General features: G+C 46.2%; 2 protein-coding genes, 2 long non-coding RNA genes and 1 pseudogene across 10 annotated transcripts in view; 3 read left to right on the forward strand and 2 right to left on the reverse strand.

Moving 5' to 3' along the window:
- Positions 1-1,272: 1,272 nt before the first annotated feature.
- Positions 1,273-13,010, reverse strand: EIF4A3 (eukaryotic translation initiation factor 4A3). The gene is made up of 12 exons (XM_086356501.1): positions 12,827-13,010; positions 10,779-10,851; positions 10,098-10,164; positions 9,247-9,309; positions 8,277-8,409; positions 7,993-8,073; positions 6,639-6,780; positions 5,635-5,773; positions 4,898-5,013; positions 1,923-2,030; positions 1,695-1,822; positions 1,273-1,513 (listed from the first exon to the last, which is right to left on the reverse strand). Exons 1-12 carry the CDS (start codon positions 12,993-12,995, stop codon positions 1,497-1,499), a joined length of 1,236 nt encoding a protein of 411 aa, XP_086212627.1. The 5' UTR covers positions 12,996-13,010; the 3' UTR covers positions 1,273-1,496.
- Positions 13,011-13,664: 654 nt separating this feature from the next.
- LOC147351206 (uncharacterized) lies at positions 13,665-16,089 on the reverse strand. The gene is made up of 3 exons (XR_015147310.1): positions 15,956-16,089; positions 13,886-13,968; positions 13,665-13,812 (listed from the first exon to the last, which is right to left on the reverse strand). It is a non-coding gene; the product is annotated as an uncharacterized LOC147351206 (long non-coding RNA).
- LOC147351207 (uncharacterized) lies at positions 13,908-18,314 on the forward strand. The gene is made up of 2 exons (XR_015147311.1): positions 13,908-14,019; positions 16,007-18,314. It is a non-coding gene; the product is annotated as an uncharacterized LOC147351207 (long non-coding RNA).
- On the forward strand, positions 18,302-18,545 carry LOC147351208 (signal recognition particle RNA; annotated as a pseudogene).
- Positions 18,546-20,784: 2,239 nt separating this feature from the next.
- CARD14 (caspase recruitment domain family member 14) overlaps positions 20,785-25,081 on the forward strand; it is a 29,402-nt gene continuing 25,105 nt past the window's right edge. For 6 of the 7 annotated variants that reach the window (XR_015147312.1, XR_015147313.1, XM_086356506.1 and 3 more), the window contains exon 1: positions 21,252-21,373. The gene's annotated coding sequence lies outside the window, so the exon portion shown is untranslated. Of the gene's footprint in view, positions 20,913-21,251; positions 21,374-25,081 lie in introns of those variants that run through there. The other variant, XM_086356505.1, reaches the window with a different exon arrangement.

Genomic DNA, 25,081 nt, shown 5'->3' on the forward strand with positions numbered 1-25,081 from the left:
TCATGCCCTTTTTAAGAATAATTTAGAGGAAGTGTTAGATTCCCCACCTGATTTTTGATACAGTTCACATACCACACAATTTACCACTTTAAAATGTACAATTCTGTACCTTCTAGTATATTCATAGAATCGTGCAACCATACTTCTAGTTCCAGAACATTTCCATCACCCCAAAAGAAGCCCTGTACCCTTTAGCAGTCACTCCCTCTCAGCCCCCAGAAAACCGGTTATCCACTGTCTCTATGGATTTACCAATTGAGGACATTTAATAGAAACAGAAGCACTTGTGTGGCTCTTTGTGACTGGCTTGTTCTACTCAGCCTATTTCAAGGTTCAAATCGCAACATGTGCCAGCTCTTCATTCCCTCCTATTGCCAAACAATATCCATCATATATACTTGCATCTTTCAGTTCAGTGGGCATTTGGGTTATTTCCACACCAACTCCAACACTTAGCCACCATGGGGAGCAACTGAACCCACTTGGCATGTGACACTAGCAGTCCCAGACACTCGCCCAAGAACCCCCGCCCATGTGCATCAGTGCAGATAGGACGTCGCTTCCCTCCCCAACCCCTGGCGCTGCACAGCCCTTTCAGGCCTTTCCCTGGTGCCGGGGGACACTGGTGAGCACACCTGTGCAGCCTGCACTCCAGACCACTGCCGATGGCAGTGACTCCCTCAAAGGGGAGTACTCCAACGGCTCCTACTGCCCAAGAGCCCGGCTGCCTTCCAGAAAGTCTGTACCTACTCACATGAACATCACGCACCAACATCTTCACCAACACTCAGGGCTAATGGTTATGAAACCTTTGGAAATCACATACTGCTTCTGAATCATCCCCAAGGGTACACTTCTATGGACGTCTGCATTTGTTTCTTTATTTGACAACATCTGATTTAGGCTGAGTTTCTCAGGTGTCTTCCCTTGTGGCTGGTTTCCTGTTGGCCCCTCCTCAGCCATGACAGGTGGGCTCATTAACCCAGAGAAGCCTGGCTGTGAACGGTTCCTTACAGTTATCTGCCCAGGGATCCTATCTTGCTCTCTACACCCAGGCACACAGACCCAGGCCAACCCAAAGAAAAGTGCTGATGGTCTGACTCCCACACCTGCCATCCTTAAGAAATGGGATCGAGTACCAATCTGGGGAAGTATGGAGAGGCCAGGCAGCTTACCATTTCTATTTCACCATCTTAAAGGTCAAAATTCAGAGTAAAAGGAGATCATACAGACAGTAAGAGCTGGGTCCACCTTAAGAAATACAAATTAGAATTTATGGGAAAAGTTTTAAATGTTTAATGAAAAAGAAAGCAATGCATTATTTACACATGGGTAAGAAAAGGTGGCCCCATCTCCAGAGTTCATTCTGGGGTGAGGTGGGGGGCAAGGAGGTGCTTCGAGAATAGAGTTCGCACAAACCCCATTAAATAGAAACCGCCTCTAAATATTTCCAAATGGATACAAAATAGATGAAGAGGCTCCAGTGAGCAGATTTTTCAGATCAGATCAGCAACTGAAAGTGAAGAAAGATAAACAATAAGAAATAATACAAACAAAATGAAAATTTATAAAGTTAACTAAAAGCTCACAAAAGACTTCACAAAAACAAAGCAAAATGGGAAAACCTCAAGTGCCCCAAACTAGGAACCAGGAAGTTCTTCCTACAACAATCACAGACAGACTTAGGGTCTCACCGTTCATGGGCATCTCATCAATCTGAGTGGAGTAGTACTGCTCGATGTCTCTGAGGATGCGGATATCATCATTCTTTACAAAATTAATAGCCACACCCTTTCGGCCATATCGACCTGATCGCCCAATTCTTTAAGAATAAAGCAAAATCACTTTAGTAAACATAGCAAAGAAGGTTTCAGTACATCCACCAACAAGAATGAAACCAAGGAGACGCTTGCATGGCGTACCTGTGTATGTACAGCTCTCTGTTGTTGGGCAGGTCATAGTTAATGATGAGGGACACCTGGGGCACGTCCAGCCCCCGGGCCCAGACGTCGGTAGAAATGAGCACTCGGCTGCAGAAAGAAAGGCATTTGAGACAATCGCCTAGCAGAAAAGGGTCAGACCAGCTATGAGCACACTAGGGCTCCTCATACTGTTCCCTCCGCAGGCTGAAGCGTGCGGGACAGCACCAGAAAGCCCCATTCAGAAGGTGTGTTTGGTTTACTTACTTAAATCATCTGTTTATCTCATTAAAATAAAAAATATATACACACATATATATATAGGCTATCTTTTACTCTACTACATTTAATTTGTTTAGAGCCACCACTACTTGGAAAGGACATTTTACTTCTGTCTAGCAAAACATCAAGTACACCAGCCTCACTGATTTTGGTGCACAACACACACAGTGTCTTCTAATTAGAAGTGCAACTCACACCACTCTGTCCTTCTCAAAGGACAGAATCTGACACACCACAGACCCACGCTATCCAATGCTGAGGCCACCAGCTCACAAAGCACCCGAGTGGCTGGTCTGAAATGAGATTGCCTGAAGTTGTAAGATTCACACTATATTTGGATACTTAGTACAAAAAAAGGGGGGGGGAGGGCAAAAAAACCTCATTAATATTTTTAATGCTGACTGTATGTTGAAATAATATACAGAATTAAATAACACGTTTACTTGATTTACATTCCTACTGGACATCACTGGTATAGAAACTTTCAAAGTTTCAAGGGACAATAGAACAGGAAAAAAAGTTCAAAAAAACAGGAGAGGTGTTGCTGCTACCAGATAATCACACAGAACTGGAGCCCCGGAGAGAGAGCAAAGAATGGACCCACAGCACCACCTGAGGGGTGAGGCCAAGAGCCATATAAACTCCAAACAGGAGGAGTACAACCGAATCACACATGGACCCGTGAGGGTGAAAACCACTGAAACAAAACACAAATGAAACAGACTTAAGGAGCAGCCTGCAGAAAAGACACCGTTTTCATAGGAGTGGAGTCTTGACAGGAACAACGGCAACCAAGACAACACCAAACACGGGAGGCCAACTGCACCAGGTGCTTCACGTAAGGGATGCGAGCGCCCAGAGCCTGATGTCCACGGGACTCCTGGGACCAACCCTGCTGGACTGCCTCCTTCAACATCAGGAGATGTTTTAAGATGAAGTAGACATTTTCAGTGGAGAAGGCAATGGCACCCCACTCCAGTACTCTTGCCTGGAAAATCCCATGGACGGAGGAGCCTGGTGGGCTGCAGTCCATGGGGTCGCTGAGAGTCAGACAGGACTGAGCGACTTCACTTTCACTTTTCACTTTCATGCATTGGAGAAGGAAATGGCAACCCACTCCAGTATTTTTGCCTGGAGAATCCCGGGGATGGGGGAGCCTGGTGGGCTGCCGTCTATGGGGTCGCACAGAGTCGGACACAACTGAAGCAACTTAGCAGCAGCAGCAGACGTTTTCAGAGACCAGATGACACAAAATACAGAGACATTCTTCAGGCAGAAGGAAATGCAGCCCTGACAGAAGCTGCTCAGAGATAAAGGAAAGAGAGAAGAATAACGAGTGTGGCACAAAGCATTTATGATATGAATTATACCCATTTCATCATATGAAGCAAAAACGTCTTGTGGGGGTTGAAATACATGTAAATTAAAACACATGAAAATAGCAACAGAAGTCTGGAGGGTCACTGAAGTCAAGGGTTTCAAGTTCTCTATACCCTCAAGGGAGATGATAAAAGTACCATCAACCACAGTTGCTGATAACTCTTCAGCATCATCAGCAGCTAAATAACACAAAGAAATAAAATATAAACATTTTCCAAAATAAAATGTGAAGAAAGGAATAACAAGAATAAAATCCAAACTAAAGAAATAACACGTAAAATACACTTAAAGACAGACACAACTGAGTGACTGAACAACAAACAATAACTGCAGTATTTACATTAAACAAAACTGGGCTAAATATTCCAATTAAAAGATAGCAATCATCATCAGATTAAAAGAAAAGGAAAAACAGGGACCTCCCTGGTGGTCCACGGGCTAAGACTCTTAGCTCCCAATTCAGGGGGCCTGGGTTCAATCCCTGGTCGGGGAACAAGACCACACAAGCCGCAACTAAAGATTCCATGAGCTGCAACTAAGACCTGGTGCAGCCAAATAAACCAACTAACTTTTTTTTTTAAAGGAGAGGAAAAACAAAACCCAACTCTATGCTGGTTGCATGAAACTATCCAAAGCTTAAGTCTGGAAACCAGATGTGCAGGAAGAAAGGTACACGAAGGAGGCTGGCGGAGACAAGCAGGGTTCAGGACAGAGGCCCGAGTAAAGCGGGGCAGTTACTTCCAAGGTAACGGCTAAATCCTCCAGACGTCTAGTAATTCTGAACTTGGACACACAAGCAGAACCCCCGAGAGAAAGATCAGCACTCTCAACACAGATGGAACAGAGTCAAGGGGAGAGGGGTAAGGATGCAGGTCTGAGAAACACAATTAACCCACTGAAAGCCAACAGGCACAGCCAGGACACAGGACGCCAGCACAACGCAGAACCCATCCTGTCCGAGCACAAAGAATGGTCTTAAACCAACCCCATGCTGGGCCACAAGGCAACTCTGAATACACACTCAGGGAAAGAAATCATACAAAGTGGGTTCGCCAGCTGCAGTGGGATTAAGCTAAAACCAATAAAAAAGGATAAACAGAAAATCCCCCCCTTTTTTTTGGAAACAAGAAAAATATGCTTCTAAATAAGACAACTGATCCTCTAGTTAAGGTTAGTTCTCACCTCAGCCTAGTCTATCACATCACAGTGGCTGCCCTGCTCACCAAGCATGTCAGCGACCTCCCTGAGCTCAGGTAACACCCCGTAAATGCTAGCCAGTGGCCTCAGCACAGGAGCAGAGGGCGCATCCAACCTACCTGGCACCTGACCGGAACTCCTTCATGATGGACTCTCGCTCCTTCTGGGGCATGTCCCCGTGCATGGACGACACGGTAAAGTTAGCTTCCCTCATCTTCTCCGTCAGCCAGTCAACCTACAGATGGAATAGACAGGTGCTGCTGTAAGCTCTCAAACCAAACCAGAGACTGGATTCAGGATTTCATGTCAATTACCTGCAGGACCAATACAAATACTCACAAAACAAGTGTTCTTAAAACTCACACCGATCTTCACTGGATGTGTAGAAAACTTAAATTTGCCCAGCAAATATTGGGGCAAAAATTCTCTTTAAAAAAATTCATATATATGTGTGTCAATGTTCATTAGAAATTTAAATTCCAATCTTATTTGGAATGTAGTCCAAATCCTCCTTTTCCAAGGAAAGTTGCCAGGGTTCTCAGCTCTACCTGCACATCAGCATCACTTGGGAGCTCAGAGAATGCAGGCTCCGGTGCCATCCACACTAGTGGTCCCGAGCCTACAATCATGGGACCAGACCAACACCCTGTACACGTGTTCTCTGGACATACTTGCTTGTCCACCCATCACATATAGCAACTTGATCTAAAGGGCAAAGCCAAGTGTATGCTGCAGAGACCGTGTACCCAGAGCCTAAAACATGTACTTCTGGCCTTCAACAGAAAAAGTCTAAGTTCTATGATTTTCGTTTTTTGTTTTGCCACAAGGACATTAAAGAGCCAGGACAACCACGCACCTTCCTCTTGGTGTTACAGAAGATGACAGCCTGTGTGATGGTCAGCGTGTCATAGAGGTCACACAGGGTGTCAAACTTCCACTCTTCCCGTTCCACAGCCACAAAAAACTGCTTGATGCCTTCGAGAGTCAGTTCATCACTGGAGGACAAAGACAATTTTATCAACTCATCCCTCCAACACAAACGAGGCGCACACAGCCCAGGTGCCATTCCAGGTGCCAGCCTGAACCCTGGCAGCACAGGAGTCTGGTCATTAGATCCCCACCCCTCCCACCTGCCACATCCTCCCAGGAGTCACCACTTCCACTGCATGAACCCAAGCTCAGGGTTAGGCTGAACCTTTAACCACACCCTGTATATGGTTCTAAACAAAATGTTTGGCTGTTTAATAGAATACACATTTTATTCCCAGCAACAAATAATCTCACTGATAAATAAATACTATCAGCAAATTTTTACACCTGAAATTACTGAATCAAAGGAGAATATATAAAAGCTTGCTTTTCAAAAGAAAAAAGTTAAAAGAATTTTCATGTTCTGTATGGATGTGAGAGTTGGACCATAAAGAAAGCTGAGAGCCAAAGAATTGATCCTTTTGAACTGTGGTGTTGGAGAAGACTCTAGAGTCCCCTGGACTGCAAGGAGATCAAACCAGTTAATCCTAAAGAAAATCAGTTCTGAATATTCATTGGAAAGACTGATGGTAATGTTCCAAAACTCTGGCCACCTGAGGCAAAGAACTGACTCACTGGAAAAGACCCTGATGCTAGGAAAGACTGAGGGCAGAAGGCGACAAAAGAAGATGAGATGGTTGGATGGCATCACCGGCTCGATGGACATGAGTCTGAGCAAGCTCCAGGAGTTGGTGATGGACACGGAAGCCTGGCATGCTATAGTCCATGGGGTCGCAAAGAGTTGGACACGACTGAACAACAGAACTGAACTGAAAACCTGATACAACTATGCTATGTTTTAGTCTCTCTTGAGAAACAGGGCGTCCTCACCGTTTTACCAAGATGCGGATGGGGTCGGTCATGAACTTGTTGGTCATCTCGAGGATCTCGTGGGGCAGTGTGGCACTGATGAGCACCACCTGTGTGGCTGGGGGCAAGTACCTGTACACATCGTAGATCTGTTCTTTGAAACCTGGGATGAGGCATGAGACACACAGGAACTTTTAAGGCTGTACACTCTGACATAAGTCGCACATCAATTGTTCATTTAATTAGGTGTAGCATTGTGGTTTTAAGGTATGAGATTTCACAAGGAATCTTCTTACAGAGCTGGACCAAATTCTCACATCCCCTCTTCTCTCCCTGGTGTGCTCTGGCGACCATGATCCCACCCAGGAGTCCTGGATGCCAACAGTTAAAAGCAACAGAAACCTGAGCCCATAACCCTGGGCCTCTGCCAGGTGGTCATACCTCAGTTCCAGCTGTTGGTGCCCTGAGGATGTACACCCATGGTGGCCAAACCTGCCATATTTTAAGTAAATCCAGAGATCTGGATTTTCACCAAAAAATCTTCAATTAAAAACCTCCCATTCAAAACCAATCTCCCACAGATACTGAGTCATGTTGTACACCTGAAAATGTTAGATGTCAGTGATATCTTGACTTAAAAAACCTCCCTATTAAAGAATGCAACTAGTTTACATTATTTCACAGGGTACAGGATGAATAAAATCTGCTGGCAAGCAGGACCTCACCCTCGGGTCACCACACCACCACCTCTGCAGGACGGGGTTAGGAGACAGCACATAAGAAGGGGGCAGGCAGCTGCGAGGCCCTGACTGCTGAGACCAGGGGTCCAGACGCTGTATTTCCAGTGCATTCCCAGCTGACAGAGATGTTGCTGGTCTAGAGACCTCACTTTGTAGTAACTGTACCTTTAACTTAGCTGATGAGCAGGACCTCCAGGTAAGGGGCCCCAGACAGACGTGGGGTGGAGGGCAGCTCCAAGGGACACCATTAGCCTCTAGGTTCTAAGAGAAGTGCTCAAGGACCAGGGACCAGAAAAACACCTGGGAAGAACCCCACGAGTTACTGGTGACTCCTGAGAAGGAAACTATTCCCTTTACACTGGGCGACCAGAGTATCTAGAGATGACCCACCCAGCCCCCTGATGTGGAAGTAAGACCGCGGAGAGGGGTGTGCAGGGAACAGAGGCGTGAAGACTCTGAGGCACTGGTCACAGGTGCTACTGAGCCACAGTGACAGCTGTCATTACACATTTCCCAGTCACTGTGTTAAGAGCACAACTGCTGTCACTTAGGGGTCCTCACATATTTGTCCTCATGTATTTTAGTAGAAATATATGAAACACATCCCAATTCTAGAAAACTCTTGTTATTCATACCTTTATTCAACATTTCATCAGCCTCATCCAAAACCAACATCTTGATAGCACGTGTCCTCAAACTCCTGCGACGAATCATATCTATAAAATTAGATTTCCAAATAAGTAGAGGTCAGGTTATAACTAAAGAGCCAGCCATTTCAACCAGTATTCATCGCATTTCAGGGACCTTCCCTCCACTTCTTAAAAGTTACTCAAATGCAAAAAGTTATCAGGTAGCATATCAAAATGAAAATAGTCCTCTATCACTGAAGCTCTTTTTATAGACAAAAGCAATTAATCACCAAAGACACGCCCAGGTGTGCCGGCAACAACGTGCTGTCCGTAGTCCAATTTCCTGATGTCCTCCCCCACATTGGTGCCCCCGATGCAGGCATGGCACTGGACATTCATGTAGTCACCCAAAGCAAGCAGGCCCTGAATTAAAACACAGGTTCATGTCCAAGGTCTGCGCCAAGACCACTCTAAAGTCAGAAACATCTGCATTCTCCCCAAATGAAGACTGCTTCTATTCTAATTTAAAACGACCATCAGGTATTATTTATGCTATTACTTCTATCATAAAACTACAGACAGCCTAAGTCTCTTCCTTCCATTTTTTTTTGCACCAGAATGAAGTTAGTTTTACTGTTTTCTTATTATAAAAGCAGTATGTATTAGAAACTATAGAAAAATAAGAAAACATGCAAAATTCACAATTCTACCACCCAGAGACAATATTAACATCTTAACAAACACATTTCCATTTCCACAATGTTTACACTATAAAGACCAAATAGTTACAATTATTTTTATTAAGATGGACTTTTTTTTGAAAAAAATTATAATTGTAAGATTACAAAAAACTAAGGGGAATCATACAAGCAGAACTAAAGATGACTTCATACAAACCAGTGATTTATGGCAAAACATGAGGAATCAGGGGGGAAAAAACCCAATAGAAGAGACAAAACAGATTCAATTAAGTCAATCAGTTGGCTTGACCAGTGTGAATGGCAGAGAGGGATGATATACGGATGATATACCTATATACGGACTCCAGACACCCCAAAACCCAAGCTTAGTCAGGAATCTACACAGACTTCAGTCAGCCCTCCCTATCCTTGGAGCCACCTAAGTTCAGATCAGGCAGTTCTGTAGTATATATTCATTTTTAAAAACCTGCATATAAATGGGATTCATGCAGTTCAAACTCATGTGGCTCAAGGATCAAGTGCACTCGCAAATGCGATCCTGCCATCTGTAACCACTCACCTTCTGGATCTGTACCGCTAACTCTCTTGTTGGAGCCAAGATCAGAGCTTGGGTTTCACGAACCTAGGAAAATAATTTTTGTCAGAAAATAGAGAACCTCAGTATTTTCGAGGGGTGTGTGTGTGTTAGTTGCTCAGTTGTGTCCGACTCTTTGCATCCCCATGGACTGCAGCCCACCAGGTTCCTCTGTACATGGAATTCTCCAGGCAAAAATACTGGAGTGGGGTGCCATTCCCTTCTCCAGGTAGACCGCACATATTCAGACTCAGATCTATTCTGAATATCACCTCATGTTAACCACACATCTGATTTCAGGTAAGCAAGTCTGAATATTACTTAAACCAGACAAGCAGCAATAATGAGGTATACTAGTCAGGATTCTTGTTTGCAGACAAGGATTTCCACTAGTTAACAAAAGCCTCCCAATTTACGACACAGAAAACAATCTATGGTTATTATATGGGAAAAGTTGGGGAGCGGGATAAATTAGGAGTTTGGAATTAAAATATACACACTACTATATATATAAAATAGATAACATAATGGAAAAGAATCTTTAAAAGTATATACATATGTGTATATATATCCACACACACATCTGAACCACTTTGCTGTCCATCTGAAACTAATGTAGCACTGCAAATCAACTGCATTTCAATAAAATTTTAAAAAACGGTTTAAATAAAAAGGAATTTCTGACAGGATATTAGCTCAGATACTAGTGTACAATTAAGATTCTCTTAAAATATGTTTATTCAGTACAACTAGATATATTTAAGAACTGTACTTCTTGAAGATTGTAGTTACAGAAGGTAAAGGAAGTATTTCCAAGGATTAAAGTTTAAGATTACCTGAATATCCAGACACTGGAGGACAGAAATACTGAAGGTGGCTGTTTTGCCTGTACCAGACTGAGATCTAGTAAAGAAAACACAGATAAATGGGATGTAGAATGCTGGGCTACATGCCTCTGCTCCCATTCATGTAACCCCTGCTGCAGCAGTGCTCTGAGGCGGTGGGCTGCAGAAGCACTTAGGCAGCTTCTTCCAAGGAGAGTCCCCCCTTCACTGACCCCAATGCCCTAACCAACATCTTAACCACAAGGGGGCAGGACTTAGGCACAACCTTTAAATCACAGGTGTTAAGGACAGTAAAAGTGGCCTTTGCATCGGGGGGTTACAGAACTGCAGAATCTGTAGAATGGGTGTTCCAGGCAGCAGCAAAGGATTACCTTTTATATAACTCTTTTCTACAATTTCAGACTTTTTTTTTTTTTTTGGTAAATGAGTCTTTAAAAATAAGGCAAATCAGAAACAAAGCTATTAAAAGAGTATTAATGTATATGCCAAACAATAAGTAAGTAAATCTGGCTTAAAGAAAAAAAAAGAATGCTTTCTAGAGTGGAGGACACAAAAATAAAAACAGCCCACAGCTGAAGTCAAGAGCTGGTAAAGGCGTTTGAATGGAGAAGCACTAAACTACAGATTCCTGGGCTGACTAGAGCCTGACTCCTATTGCATGAGCAGACTTACTGCGCAATGACATCTCTTCCTTTAATTATCTGCTTAATAGCTCGCTGCTGGATTGCTGATGGTTTTTCAAAACCTGTAAATTAAAACAAAAAAATGAGCTCTAGCCACTAGGACAGCATACTTAAAACCATAACTGGAGCTCCTTGTGGGGAAGATGGTATCTTTTTAAAATTCCCCACCTACTCGTAACCCAATGTCCAACATACTAAGCTCAGAATAAACTACTGAATGAAGTACTAGGCTGAAGGGGATTTTCATACCAACACATAATCTTATTTATACAGAAACAATCTCTAAGGAACATTGTTGCAAAACAGAGAGACCTGAGGTTAAAAAAAGAATGTGGTTACTCCTGGAGAATGGGGGTGAGGGAGGCTCACACTTTACTCCAATTACTTGTGTGTTGTTTGGCTACATTACAATAACCTGCACTGCTGGGGGTTCTGTGACGTTACTTTTTAAGGTAAAAAAGGAGGATAAACCAATCAGTACTGTAGTCACCACTCCCAACCAGTAGTAAGTCTGCAAGTTGTTCATATCACCTAGAACTCCATTTCATCTACTGCTTGGATCACATTCCTGCTTGATGCAGCTACATGAACTACAACACCATCCCTCTATAGTGCAAGAAAATAAACATAGCATACTTCAATTTCTGGTAGTTTTCTAAAATATAATACATTTTCCTATCTAACACAAAAGCAAATATAACAGATGAATTAAACCCCTCAAGATGACCCAGCACATGGACTGGGAAACTAAAAACAGTGTTTTTAGGGCAGCGATGTCCTGGGTGCCCAGAGGCAGATAGGGCTGTCAGCCACACTACCAGGCCTGGCTGCTATGGCTCTCCAACTCCCATTCCCTCAGCACTTTCTCTGTGCTGAACTGTCACAGTGTCAGAGACTGTTGGATAGAAAAATGTCTGTCCCAGTCCCAGGCATTAAGCACAAGTGTTGATCACTCCCATCTGCATCCCCAACCCTACCTCTTCTCAGGCTCCCCAGCTGCCTCCTTTACATGTCCCACTGGATAGTTCACAGGTCCCTCAAGCTCCACTCATCCAGTAAGAGTTCCCTCCAGTGCCCCCCACCAGAAGAGAGGGCATCATCACCTACCCAGTTATTCACACACCCAGGACTTTCCTCTGAGCCTCACATTCAACCCACAATCAAACCCTGTCAGCACTCCCATTTCCAACACAATTCCATCATCGTTTCTCTGGACTGGAACAAAAGCCTCTTAACATTCCCTGATTCCTCTCCTGCCTCGCCTCCCCCCGTTTTCAGATACCCAGGACCACCTCTGTAACTGTAAATCTGATTCCACCACTTCCCTGTTTAGAACCCTCCAGAGGCCTCCCACTGGACTCAGAAATAAAATTCAAATTCTTCATCATCTGGCACCACGTTTGTTGGCTGTACCCCTCCCCGCGCCCCAATCTTGCCCCTAGGTTCCCAGGACAAGGGGAATTCTTTTTCTTTCTGGAATACACAAGGCTTCAGGCTGCAGGGCTCTGGGACCAGCTTCTCTCTCTGCTCGGTTCTACCATAATCTACTCATAACGGGCTTTGTTCCAGGTCTCAGGTCAAATGCCAGCCTGGGAGGTCCCAAACCTAACTACCCTATTAACTCTTTCCTCACCCAGTCATGCTTGATTCAGTTAACCCGCTTTATTTTCTTCGTAGCCATTACCACTTTTTCCCAAATGCAACTTAAGCTCCCTAGGCCTGTCTGGTTCACTGCTAAGCCCTCAGTGCCTACAGCCGCGCACGTTCTAGCATCTGTTACAAGACAGTCATCCACTGAATGAATGACTTGGGAGTGCACAGAGAACCCTGCAGCCCTCGCGGGACCCAGCACGACGCCCTGCCGAGAGAACACTTGAACCAGCCGACACAAACGCGGGTAGGGCCCCCGGGCTAGGCCTCACCTCCGACCGCCAGCCCCCAGGGCCGCAGGACTCCCAGTCTCGGACCCCAGCCCCGGCCGGGCCCCTGCTCTCTCCGTGGGCGCATCCAGTCCGCGGCCCGAGCCCACCTACCTACCGTAGGCATAGATGCCGCGCAGCAAGTCCTCCCGCAGGCCCATGGTGTCGAATGTGGGGGTCACGTCCACCTCCTCGCTAGTCTCGAATTCCACTTTGGTCATGTCTTCCTCTTTGAGTAGCCGCTTCCGCGCCGAACCCGAGGTCGCCATCGTGGCCGTAGCCGCCATGATACCGAACGGGCTGAGAGCCGAGCGCGCGCCGTAGCGGAAAGCGGAAGCAAGGCCCCGCGCCGCCGCCGCCAGGAAGTGACGCCATCGCGTGTGCGTACGAATGTGCGGCGGGGCCACTCCTCGGAAGGGGCGGGGCGTTCCTGGTCACGTGAAAGGGGAACGGAGGCTGGCCGCGGAGAGACTGGGGGTACTGCGGCTCTCGCTCGGGAGGGCCTCGTTTGGGATCTCGCAGGGCCGAACTCTACTCACTCCTAAGATTAATCGGTGCGGAGGCAGCGGGGCGCCGAGGAGCCTACCTCGTGTGGCCCTGTTGGGTGGGCTCTCGGGCTGAATTGGTTTCCCTCCCGCCCCGCGTTTCACGGGTTCTCTGTGCGGGACCGTTAAACCTGTAGCCCCTGCAGACGGGATTGTAGGCCACGCCAGTGCTCCATGCGAAATCTCCCTGGTGGCCCTGCTTCGAGTGGGAACTTGGGCGCACGTCCCCAACCCGGCACCGGCACACGCGTTATTACTCGTTAACACTGCCTTCTGATGGAAATCCCCACTGTACATCGTCTGCTTTTGAAAAATCTGGAATCTAACTGCCTGCTTCTCAGCTCTCATTTTAACCACCCCCCAATCCCACCCCCAGGCCGGTTTTTAACCTGCTAATGGAAAAGCTCCTACCCGGGGTCGAGTGTGGGAGAGTAAGGCTTCTGAGATGGTCTCCAGCTCCAGGGCCTCCAGGACTGGTCGCGTGACCTTGGACTGCGTCTCCTTGTTCTTTGAGTCCCTGTATTTCGCGTGTCTGGTGGCGGCGCTAATAAATCCCGCCCTGCAGAAAAGATGGCCCTGGAGGTGATGGCTTTCGGTTGCCCTGTAGAATATTACCAGTTATGGCATCTTACCCTAAACTTCTCTAAGTGCCTCTAAGAATCCGGCTCCTCAGAATCGGCTTCTGAACCACCGTCGCTACCTGCCGCGGGTTCCTCTGTGTCGTGAGAGAATAGCGTCTTTAACTTCGTGAAACAAACCTGCTCAGGTGCCAGCTCTGTCCTTTACCATTGTTTGCTTGCCTTACATCACTGTGGTGGTTTAGTCACTAACGTGTCCGACTCTGCGACCCCATGAACTTGTAGCCAGCCAGATTGCTCTGTCCATTAGATTTCCCAGGCAAGAATACCGGAGTGGGCTGCCATTTCCTTCTCCAGAGGATCTCCCAACTCAGGGATGGAACTTGGTTGGCAGGCGAATTCTTTTTCGCTGAGCCAGCCAGGAAGCCCCTCCAGTCACTAGGTATATCTTTAATCCACAGCCTCTTTCCAGAACTGCTTGAACTGCTGGCCTCTTGTGAAGGTTAATTTAGTGAAAACTAGGTAATCATTTTATCCACTAAACCAGGCACATTAGAAAGCAGAGGTTTGCAGTATGTTGACAGCAAATGATCCCTGGGTTGGGAAGATCCCCTGGAGGAAGGCATGGCAACCCACTCCAGTATTCTTGCCTGGAGAATCTCCGTGGACAGAGGAACTTGGCGGGCTACAGTCCATGGGTTTGCAAAGAGTCGGACATGACTGAGCAACTAAGCACAGCACACAGCAAACAAGTAAAGGGGGTCTTACTTCTGACACTCTTATCCTGAGGTATGAATATGTCCGTATAATTGATCTTTTAAATGTGCCTGATGAGGATGCCGGAACCACCCACTCCCTGCAGTATAAGCGCAAAGTCCTAGCCACTGGACCACCAGGGAATTCCCTGCAACACACTTTGCTTTGTTACCAGAAGGTGAGAATAACCTAAGCAATAGTGTGTTGGAAGAAGCCTGGCTCTTCACGCTTGTTAAAATATTTGCTCTGTGTAGGCATGTTATGCTGGACCGAAGCTTCCACCCAAGCTGACCCTTGAGCAACATGGGGGTTGGGGCGCCAACTCCCTGCATACTTGAAAATCTGAATATAACCTTTGACTTACTGCAAACTCAACTCTGTTGACCAGAAGCCTTACCCATAATATAGTCTTTAACACATATTGTATTTCTATGAATTATACACTGTATTCTTAACAATAAAGTAAGCTAGACAAAAGAAAATATTATTAAGAAAATCATAGGGGACTTCCCTGGAGAAGGCAATGGCACCCCACTCCAGAACTCTTGCCTGGAAAATCCCATGGATGGAGGAGCCTGGTAGGCTGTAGTCCATGGGGTCGCTAAGAGTGAAACACGACTGAATTGACTTAGCAGCAGCAGCAGCAGGGGACTTCCCTGGTGGTCCAGTGGCTAAGACTCTGTGCTCCCAATGCAGGGGCCCAAGGTAGATCCCTGATCAGGGAAATAGATCCCACATGATGCAACTAAAGATCCCACGTGCTGCAGCTAAGACTTGGTGCGGCCTAAATAAATATTTTTTTAAGAAAATCATAAGGAAGAGAAAATACATTTACTAGCACTGTATTGTAACTATTGATAGCCCAAGTTTACATGGTTTACAAGGTGACTAATCGGTCTCTCGGTATCTACATCAATATTGTCTTATATGATCCAAAACACTGTAGATGGTACCCACACAGTTTAAAGTTCTGCTGTTAAGAGTAGACTGTACTTTGAAAGCAGGAATTGACAGCCCAGCTCAGCTGTCAATACATAATTTCACTGCTTACATGTCCAGATTAATGTTTCAATTCTTATCAGAAACCTCCATCACATTTCAACTAAGGAGTGCAGTCATATATATTGTTTTAACCGTTCTACTGCTGGGAAAACTAAGGCCCAGCCTGCTAAGTTAAAGTAACCTCCAACACAGCAAGGGGTAAAAGCTGCCCCACTCTGAGTCCCTGAAAAACTGTATTTATATGGCTTACCATGCCCTTTGTCCCAGGGCTAGTGGTCACTCAGGTGGACCTGCCTGTTAGGTTAGGGTTCAGCCCACTGTCTCATTTCCCACTGTCTCCAAATTTGGGAGAGGGATTTATCTCACCTGATTAGACTAATCTCAAGGAGGGCTGGCCTGTGTCTATTTTGTCCCCAGGGCTCCAGTGTGGTGTGCCTGGATGTCCAGACCAAGAGGGCAGGAGGAACACAGAAACACGCGGCTCACGCCGGAGTGGTGGGCAAGACAGGAACAGCTGCACCTGAGGAGCCTGCCTTCCTCTTCCCTGAACCCTTATTGGACTCAGGGTGTAGATGATCAAGGCAGCTTATCTTGTCTGGGATAGGTGGAGGTTTGGGTGCAGTGCTCCTGGGCTGGGCTAGGTTTCCATGAGTCATCACCACAGGAGTTGATGTCCCAGATCCTAGGGACTGTCCCCAAAGAGCAATTTCCTACCAGAAACCACATCTATCACCTGGTATGAAATGGCAAACACTGTTCCTTTGTAGGCACAAGCATCTCTAACCCACCCAGCCAGGCAGGGCATCCTACTAAACACCACCCGGTCCCCACCAAGGCAGACCTGGGACTCCACACGACTGGCATCTGACATTTTGGCCTCACCTTCCTGATGCAGGCACTGTTTCAGTGGCTGGATTGAGCAGTAAACAGGACAGATAGTGCTGCTCTCACAGAGCATGTGTTCCAGAGAAGGGCAATAAGACAATTGCAGGTTTTTTAATTACTGTGATTCAAATAAAATGAGGCAAAGTAGCAGAGTTAGTGGGTGATGGATTTACCAGGTGACTGGAAGAAGGTACCACGTGAATTGTGAGAAGAGGTGGCCACAGTAACACCCCAGGTTCCGGGAACAAGGGACAGGTAGGGTGGAGACTGCCAGGTGAACGGGATTGGCACAATCAAGGGACAGAAAGCCAGCCTGGTTACAGAATCCAGAATGTGAACCAGAGGGAGAGTGGGAGAAGGAGTGAGCTGAGCCAGATCATAAAAGGTCTTACAGACTATGATGTACAAGCTGGGTTTAGAAAAAGCAGAGGAACCAGAGATCAAATTGCCAATATCCATCAAATCATAGCAAAAGCAAGAGAATTCCAGAAAAACATCTGCTTCATTGACTATTCGAAGGCCTTTGTGTGGATCACAACAAACTGGAAAATTCTTAAAAAACGATGGAAATACCAAAACACCTTACCTGCCTCCTGAGAAACCTGTATGCAGGTCAAGAAGCAACAGTAGAACTGGACATGAAACAATGGACTCGTTCAAAATTGGGAAAGAAATACATCAAGGCTATATATTGTCACCCTGCTTATTTAGCTTGTATGCAAAGTACATCATGCAAAAGGCTGGGCTGGATGAATCACAAGCTGGAATCAAGATTGCCAGGAGAAATATCAACCACCTCAGATATGCAGATGATACCGCTCTAATGACAGAAATTGAAGAAGATCTAAAGAGCTTCTTGATGGGGGTGAGAGAGGAGAGTGAAAAAGCTGACTTAAAACTCAACATTAAAAAATAAAAATAAGATCGTGACATCTGGCCCCATCACTTCATGGCAAATAGAAGGGAGAAAAGTGGAAACAGTGACAGACTTTATTTTGTTGGGTTCCGAAATCACTGCAAACGATGTCTGCAGCCATGAGATTAAAAAACACTTGCTCCTTGGAAGAAAAGGTATGACAAATCTAGGCAGCATATCAAAAAGCAGAGACATTACTTTGCCAACAAAGGTCTGTTTAGTCAAAGCTATGGTTTTTCCAGTAGTCATGTATGGATGTGAGAGTTGGACTATAAAGAAAGCTGAGTGCCAAAGAATTGCTGAAGAATTAAGGCTTTTGAACTCATGTTGGAGAAGACTCTTGAGTCCCTTGGACAGCAAGGAGATCCAACCAATCCATCCTAAAGGAAATCAGTCCTGAATATTCATTGGAAGGACTGATGCTGAAGCTGAAACTGCAATACTTGGGCCACCTGATGTGAAGAACTGACTCATTTGAAAAGACCCTGATGCTGGGAAAGATTGAAGACGGGAGGAGAAGGGGACAACAGAGGATGAGATGGTTGGATGGCATCACCGACTCAATGGACATGAGTTTGAATAAACTCCAGGAGCTGGTGATGGCCAGGGAGGCCTGGTGTGCTGCAGTCCATGGGGTTGCAAATAGTTGGACACAACTAAGTGACTGAACTGAACTGAATAGAGACAAAAAGCAATTTGGTGGTTGCCAGGTAATGAGGGAGGAGCTGCTTAATGGACACAAGGTTGTTTTTTTTTTTTTGAGTGAAAGAATGTTTTAGAACTCAATAGAGGAGATGGTTGCAGAGCATTGTGAATGCACTAAATGCCACTGAGCTGTTCACTTTAAAATGGTTAATTTTATGTTATGTGAATTTCACCTCAATTAACAAACATTTTTAAAAAATATATCTGTGCTTGAGCCCAGGAGTTCTGAGCTGTAACACATCATGCCTATATAGGCATAATATATGCCTATATTATGCCTAAATTTGGCATCAATATCATGACCTCTTGAGAGCAGAGGACCACCTGGTTGCCTAAGGAGGGGTGAGCTGGCCCAGGTCAGAAACAGAGCAGGTCAAAACTCCCCTGCTGATCAATAGTGAGACTGCGCTTGTGAATAACCACTGCACTCCAGCCTGGGCAATTCAGCACGACCCCACTGTAAGATAAAAAAAAAAAAAAAGAATGATTTGATTTCCTTGAGTTAAATCTGAGATGCCTAGGTATCCAGGGAGTTGTTAGGTAGGCAGTTGCATGTTCAAATGTGAGACAGAAGCAGGGAATGAGCAGTGTCACCTCTTCCTGTGGAAATTGCTGCTTCCTGATTTCCCCTGGCCCACGCTTTGCACTGATGCAGGCCAGGGTTGGAGTGAGGGGTCCATGCTCCCACGCAGAGGCCTTTGAGCCACACCCAGCCCAGCCCTAGATGCCTGCTCAGGTGGCCAGCTCACCTGTTGAAAACCTGTTTAGAATGCCTCAGTAGAAATCCTGGGGTCAGGACTTCCCTGGTGGTCCAGTGGCTAAGCCTCCACACTCCCAACGCAGGGGCCTGGGTTTGATCCCTGGTCAGGGAATTGGATCCCACACACAGCCATAAAGATCTCTTGAGCCACAAGTAAGACCTGATACAGCCAAAACCACAGAAGCCCTGGGATCCTCCTGAGCATTAGCTTGAAGAGCAAAGAGGCATCTCTTCCCCCCACTTGTGATGCCCTTGTCATCCATTTGGCTGCTACCCATGCAGGGTACTGGGCTGGAGGTCCCCATCTTAAACCTGAACCCCTGTCCTTGGGTACTCTGTGCTGTGAACTTGCACTTTATTCTTACGGGGCCTTTCCTGTAGCACCTGGTTCCAGCATCTCCATTCCAAGGCAAACCCAGAACACCCCCCACAACTCCCTACATTCTGTGGATAAGGTGACGCCCAGAGGCCCTCCACAGAGCTAGCAGGACATTCACAATGTCCATCTGTTTCTCACCCTGTGCTCCTTTCTTGATTGCAGCCCTGGGCCCTGCTCACCAGGTGGGGCTTTCCTGGTGCCTCCCAGCCCTTTGGAATTCCTCTGGAGATGCTCTTCCCACTGAACCAGGTTACCAAAGTACCACCTGGTTGACCCTAGAAGTGTGTACCCAGCTAGGGTCTCATGTCATACAGAATAACTATCAGTCGGATCCTCCTGATGCCCCTGTAGTGACTCAGAAATGGTTTTTGCCTTCAGAAAGCTCACAGTCTTTGGGGGCCTGGGGCTTCCTCAACTCTGTTCTTGTAACTCGAGGAATTTCTGTTTTTAACAGAGGTTTAGTGAGGCTTTAGCCACCTTAATTCCATCGGCCGACTGCCTCTTTTACTTGGAAGGACAACATTTTGACATTTTTGAATAACTATCTAGAATTTTCTGTGCACCAGGCATGGAGAGAAGTGCTTTCCCACCATGAGCAGAAGCCACTGCTATTTTTCTCCACTGGAAAAATAAAAAAGTTGAGACTTATGGGTTTAAATAGCCTGGCCCAGAGGTTAGCTGCTGTGCAGCAGGGTTGGGACTCTGATCCAAGAACTTGTGTCCTTGTCTGAGGTCAGATCTGTGTTCTTACCTGCTCTGCCCTGAGCGGCTGGAGTCCCAGCTCTCATACTCACCAGGAGGAGTCTTGGGTTCTGGTTGCTGTCTCTCCATCAATTAGCTGTGTGACCTTGGGAACCTGCCTGGTCAGAAGGATGATCCTCAAGATCCTTCTTACTCATATAGGTCCTGGAACTATGGTTGTCCCTTCTTTCTTGTCTATCATCTGCATCAGTGCGAACCAGGCACCCAATGTTTATTTATTCACCCAACCTGTATTCATGGAGCATCACTCAGAGTGAGGACACAGCAGAAAACAAGAAAGGAAAGAAGTATTGTCCTCTGGGTCAGGCTTGTCATAGAGAGTCAGGCAAAAGGCAGATAAATAATTAGAATACATAATATGTCAGGGAGCAGTGAGGCCAATAGAGTAAAATGAAACAGGGAAATGGGGAGGGGAAGTAGTGTGGGAAGTCTATGATTTTAAACAGTGGCTGCAAAGCCCTCTCTGGGAAGGTGGCCCTTGAGTGAAGTCCTGAAAGAGGTGAAAGAAAGAGCACTGCAGGCCAAAGGAATAGCAGGTGCAAAGGCCCTGGGGCTGACATGTGCCTGGAGCCATCCGAGACTAGCAAGGCGGCCCCATACGAGGAGCAGGTGAATGCTAATGAGATTAGCAAACACCAGGAAATCAGGGCCTAGCATGTGGGGTGGGGTGAGGACTTGAGGATTGGAAATTTGAGCAAAGGAAATGATACAACCTGACTCATCCTCTAGCAACACAGGAGGCTCTGCTGGCTGTGTTGAGAACTCACTATGAGGGGCATGGAGAAAGCAGCTAGGAGGTCATTGCAGCTGTCCTGGTAGGCGCCGATCAGATCACAGTAGTACAAATGGCAAGAGTGATCAGATTCTGGATACGTCTTAACATAGAAGAACCAAGACTTTCATTTAAATCTAAGTAGTAAGTACCCATGTTGATTTTAGATGGATCTATTGGAACTATTTAGATACTTCCCAGAATTGCTAATGTGAGTTTACCCTAAACTTCCTAGGATCTTTCTGGAGAATTATGGGCTGACTATTCATATATAAGATTCCATCTGCCCCAAGATTTTCCATCATTTTCTCAACCACCACCTTCTGTGGGTTGACCAGATACACAGGCAGTTCTCGGAAGGTTCCTGTGGTTCTGGCAAAGGCAAACACACCCTTTATACCCATCCTCCCTGCTGTGGGAATGTATTGGAGTTTCAGTGATGTGTGGAGGCGTGAGTGAGGTGCTGCTTCTGTAGGCAGGGCCCAGACAGATGCACCTGTCAAACCTGCTCTTCTGCTGCTGCTCAGGTGAGACTGTAGCTGGTCAGCTATCACTTCTCAAGAACGACGAAGGCAAGTGTACAGAGTCTACCTCTAGGAGAGCAGGTCAGCATACCCAGGGAGGGTAGACAGGACAGGCATGGGGTCCAAGAGCTGTTTGTGGGGCAGGGGGGAATGGGAAGAGGGGGGAATGGAAAGGGCTGGCTTCCTCCTTATAAGGCATGGAGGTGTGCCAGGTTTGAGGACAAGAGGGGAAATCAGCTTGTTGCATTTTGTTTGGTTAAATTACTCAAACATCTTCTGGCTGCTAAGTAAGAGAGTACAGGCCATGCTGGATGAGAGAAGTGTTCTGTTTAGTACTCTTATCTCAGCATCATTACCCAGGATGAAAGAAAAGGAAGGTTTCTAAGTTCAGGTGTAAAGTAAGACCAGGTCTTCCATCGTGGCTCAGTGGTAAAGAATCCTCCTGCCAATGCAGGAGATGCAGGTTCAATCTTTGGGTCAGGAAAATCCACTGGAGAAGGAAATGGCAGTCCACTCCAGCAGTCTTACCTGGGAAATCCCATGGACAGAGGAACCCGGCAAGCAACCCGACTCTTTTATGGGGTCATAAAAGAGTTGGACATGACTCAGCGATTATACAACAACAACAATAAAATAAAACCAACTGCTTCCTGTTGGTGGTAAGGGCAAAGCCAGACATTTACGATGACACTTTGGTGCGGGATGTTAGCTGAGGGGTGCAAGGGAGCACCCCATTTGTGTTTGGTGACCTTCTGCCTCACTCACCATGTTTGTGGGTCATCAATTCCCTTAAGCTTCCTGTAACCTACTCCCCCTATTCTGGAGTCTTGCATGTGCCTCTGTGTACGTGTGTATATGTGGGTACATATGTGTGTTCACTGCTCCTTCTCCCCTGCTTCACAGGCAGGCAAAAATCTGTGCCCTGGGCTATGAGAAGAATACTGACATGGGGAAATAGGAGGACCCACATCTTAGAGGCTTAGGGCTCTTATGATTTAAGACTCCCTCTAGAGTTACTGTAGGGTTAGAAGAGGATTTTATAGAGTTTAGACTATCCTTAAGGATCTCCGGGCTAAATTTTCTTTACTGTTAGAGCTAACCCCTACTTACGTTGAGGCTAAGTTGCCAGGAAACTCCCACCTTTTAAATTCCCATTTGGGGACCTGTCTTAAGCTGCTTCACTGCATGAAGTAAGGACTAGCGTGGCTTCTACTCGATTATACCTACTTATACGCACACCCTGGGGTGGCTGACAGGTCCCAGGAGTCAGGGGCAGTTGCTTGAGGTTTGAGAGTCCCAGAGAGGTCTGTCTTCAGCTGTCCTGGTAAGGCAGCTTGTCGCTTGAGCTGGCCCTGATTTTCCGAGTTCCCTTTGGTGGAAGTGGGATTCTGTGAACAGACAGGCAGTCCTTGGGAGTCCTACAATGCTATGGGCATGAGGGGACAGGAGTGGCAGTTGAGCCAGAAGGCGCTCCCAGGACAGGAGCATGTCACCCACTATGACCCAGCCTTGGGAAGGCTTCCCAGCAAGACCCTGTCAACAGGGCATCCATGGAGACCTGGGTATCTGGAGCTCCCAGAGTTTGAGTTGCAATCTGGAGAGGCAACCCCCTGCCCCCGGCCCCAACCCTTGGCGACTATATCATATAATATCAGACAGCCCGCCAGGGTGTAATTGGCTAAAAATAGAAGTCAATATTCCATGAGCCCAAGTATTTTGGTCACTGTCTCCTTGGAGCTAACTAATCCAGGCCATTGACTCCGATCAAAGGAGGGCATTTAGGGTCATTGTTCAGGGCTGGTGTATTTATTTCTCATGTTTTTGAACCTTTAGGCTCAGGCTCGATTTGTATTAAGACGGATATTTTATAAGAAATTTGTGGGGAAACACAGGATTTTATAAATGTGCTCCACTCTTCTTTATGAAGTGCATGTTAAGAAATCCTGTTTTGGGGTTAAGAAGCAGTTTCTTTCCTCATTGATGCAAAACTGGGACAACCAAGTCTTCTTTCCCCATGTCTCTGTCTTTTCCAGAAGTTACTTCAGCCAGCGCCTGTCATCCTGGTCTGCTCCCATTCTCTCTGTGCCCGGCACACAAGGGTTGGCTCTTCCTCCTAGAACTGAGGGAAAGCAAAAGAGGGGATGCCTCTGCTGGTCTCTGATCGTTGGTCACCTGAACTGTGTCATTTTGAGAGAGAAAGGCAGGGGCTGCCATGAATAATTACGTTTAGGCAAGAAGTGTCCCGGGTGCTCTGGGGCTGATGGGCACCTTATCTGTGATAATTTCCTTCTCTATTTGATCAACCGAATTGATTATTTTCTGAAACAATGAGTTTATGGTTTTTATTGAACCTAGGCTCACTCATTCTAAAAAGTTTAATCAATTAAAGAAAATTGATTTCCTAAAATTCTACCACCACAAATAGCATCAGTGAACAGCATTCCAAAATCTACCTGCTCTCTTTCTCTGTCTTTTTCTGTGTTTCTCTGTTTCTGTCTCTCTGTCTCTTTGTATTTCTCTCTCTCCATCTTTCTCTCTCTTTCTTTCTCTCCTACACATTTGAGTGCGCGTATGTGCTCGCGCGCGCGCACACACACACACACACACACACACACACCCCAAATGAGAGAAAGATGGACAGATTAGATGGATGGATGAACTAAAATATAGACTGAGGGACTGCTAGAGAGACAGACGCACGGACATCATTCCATAAACATGAGACCATAAACATTACTGACAATGTTACACATTTTTTTTTAATGTGGACCATTTTTAAAGTGTTTATTGAATTTGCTACAATATTGCTTCTGTTTTATGTTTTGGTTTTTTGGCCATGAGGCATGTGGGATCTTAGCTTCCTGACCAGGAATTGAACCTGAACCTGTTGCATGAGAAGGCAAAATCCTAACCACTGAACCACCAGGGAAGTCCCCACCTGTTTTAAAAGCAAAATTTTAGCTTTACTTACATTTAAGATTATGGTTGAATTGCTAAATGCAATATAAACATTTCCAAGAACAATTACTTCTTTAAAAATTCCTGCTAAAGTTAAGAGATTACGAAAACCATGACAAGGTAGAGACTTTATTTAAAATCTACCTGCTTCCGTGGAGATGCGGTTCTGTCACTGGCAGTTCTGAGCCTCTTGGCAACACTTCATCCTTTTTGGGGCTCATCTGATATTCCGACATTTCTCAAAACTTTGGGGAGAAACTTGTTTACCTTTCCGTTGTTTGTGTTTTGTGGCTGCGGGTTTTTTGTTGTTCTTGTTTGTTTGTTTACATTTTTTGACTCACTTTGCAAGGTTCTCGAAGAGAGATTGTGAGTTTCTTCCTTCAGCACCTTTCCCATTTGGACTGGTTCTATGTGTGGAATCTGACCCAGAGCCTTTGCCCTGGACACGGTGAGAGCTGCAGCACTCACGAGGTTGTCCTCTGAAAAGGCACAAGGGGAACCCCTTGCCTAGGCACCCTGGCACCCGTGTAACACAGTCCTGGTGGTAGTGGGGTTGACTGAGGGGAACGGGATGCTGGACTGAACCAGTGTAGGGGTGGAGTAGGGGGGCTTCCTAGGTGGCGCTGGTGGTAAAGAATCTGCCAATGAGGCCAATGCAGGAGATGCAAAGACACAGCTTTGATCTCTGGGTCAGGAAGATTCCCCGGAGGGGGGCGTGGCAACCCGCTCCAGTATTCTTGCCTGGGAAATCCCATGGACAGAGCAGCCTGTTGGGCTACAGTCCATGGGGTCACAATGAGTTGGACATGACTAAAGCAACTAAGCATGCAC

This window comes from Bos grunniens, chromosome 19 (genome assembly GCF_055505025.1).
Source record: "Bos grunniens cultivar Pamir isolate PY7600 chromosome 19, Bosgru_T2T1.0, whole genome shotgun sequence".
Taxonomy (NCBI): Eukaryota; Metazoa; Chordata; class Mammalia; order Artiodactyla; family Bovidae; genus Bos; species Bos grunniens.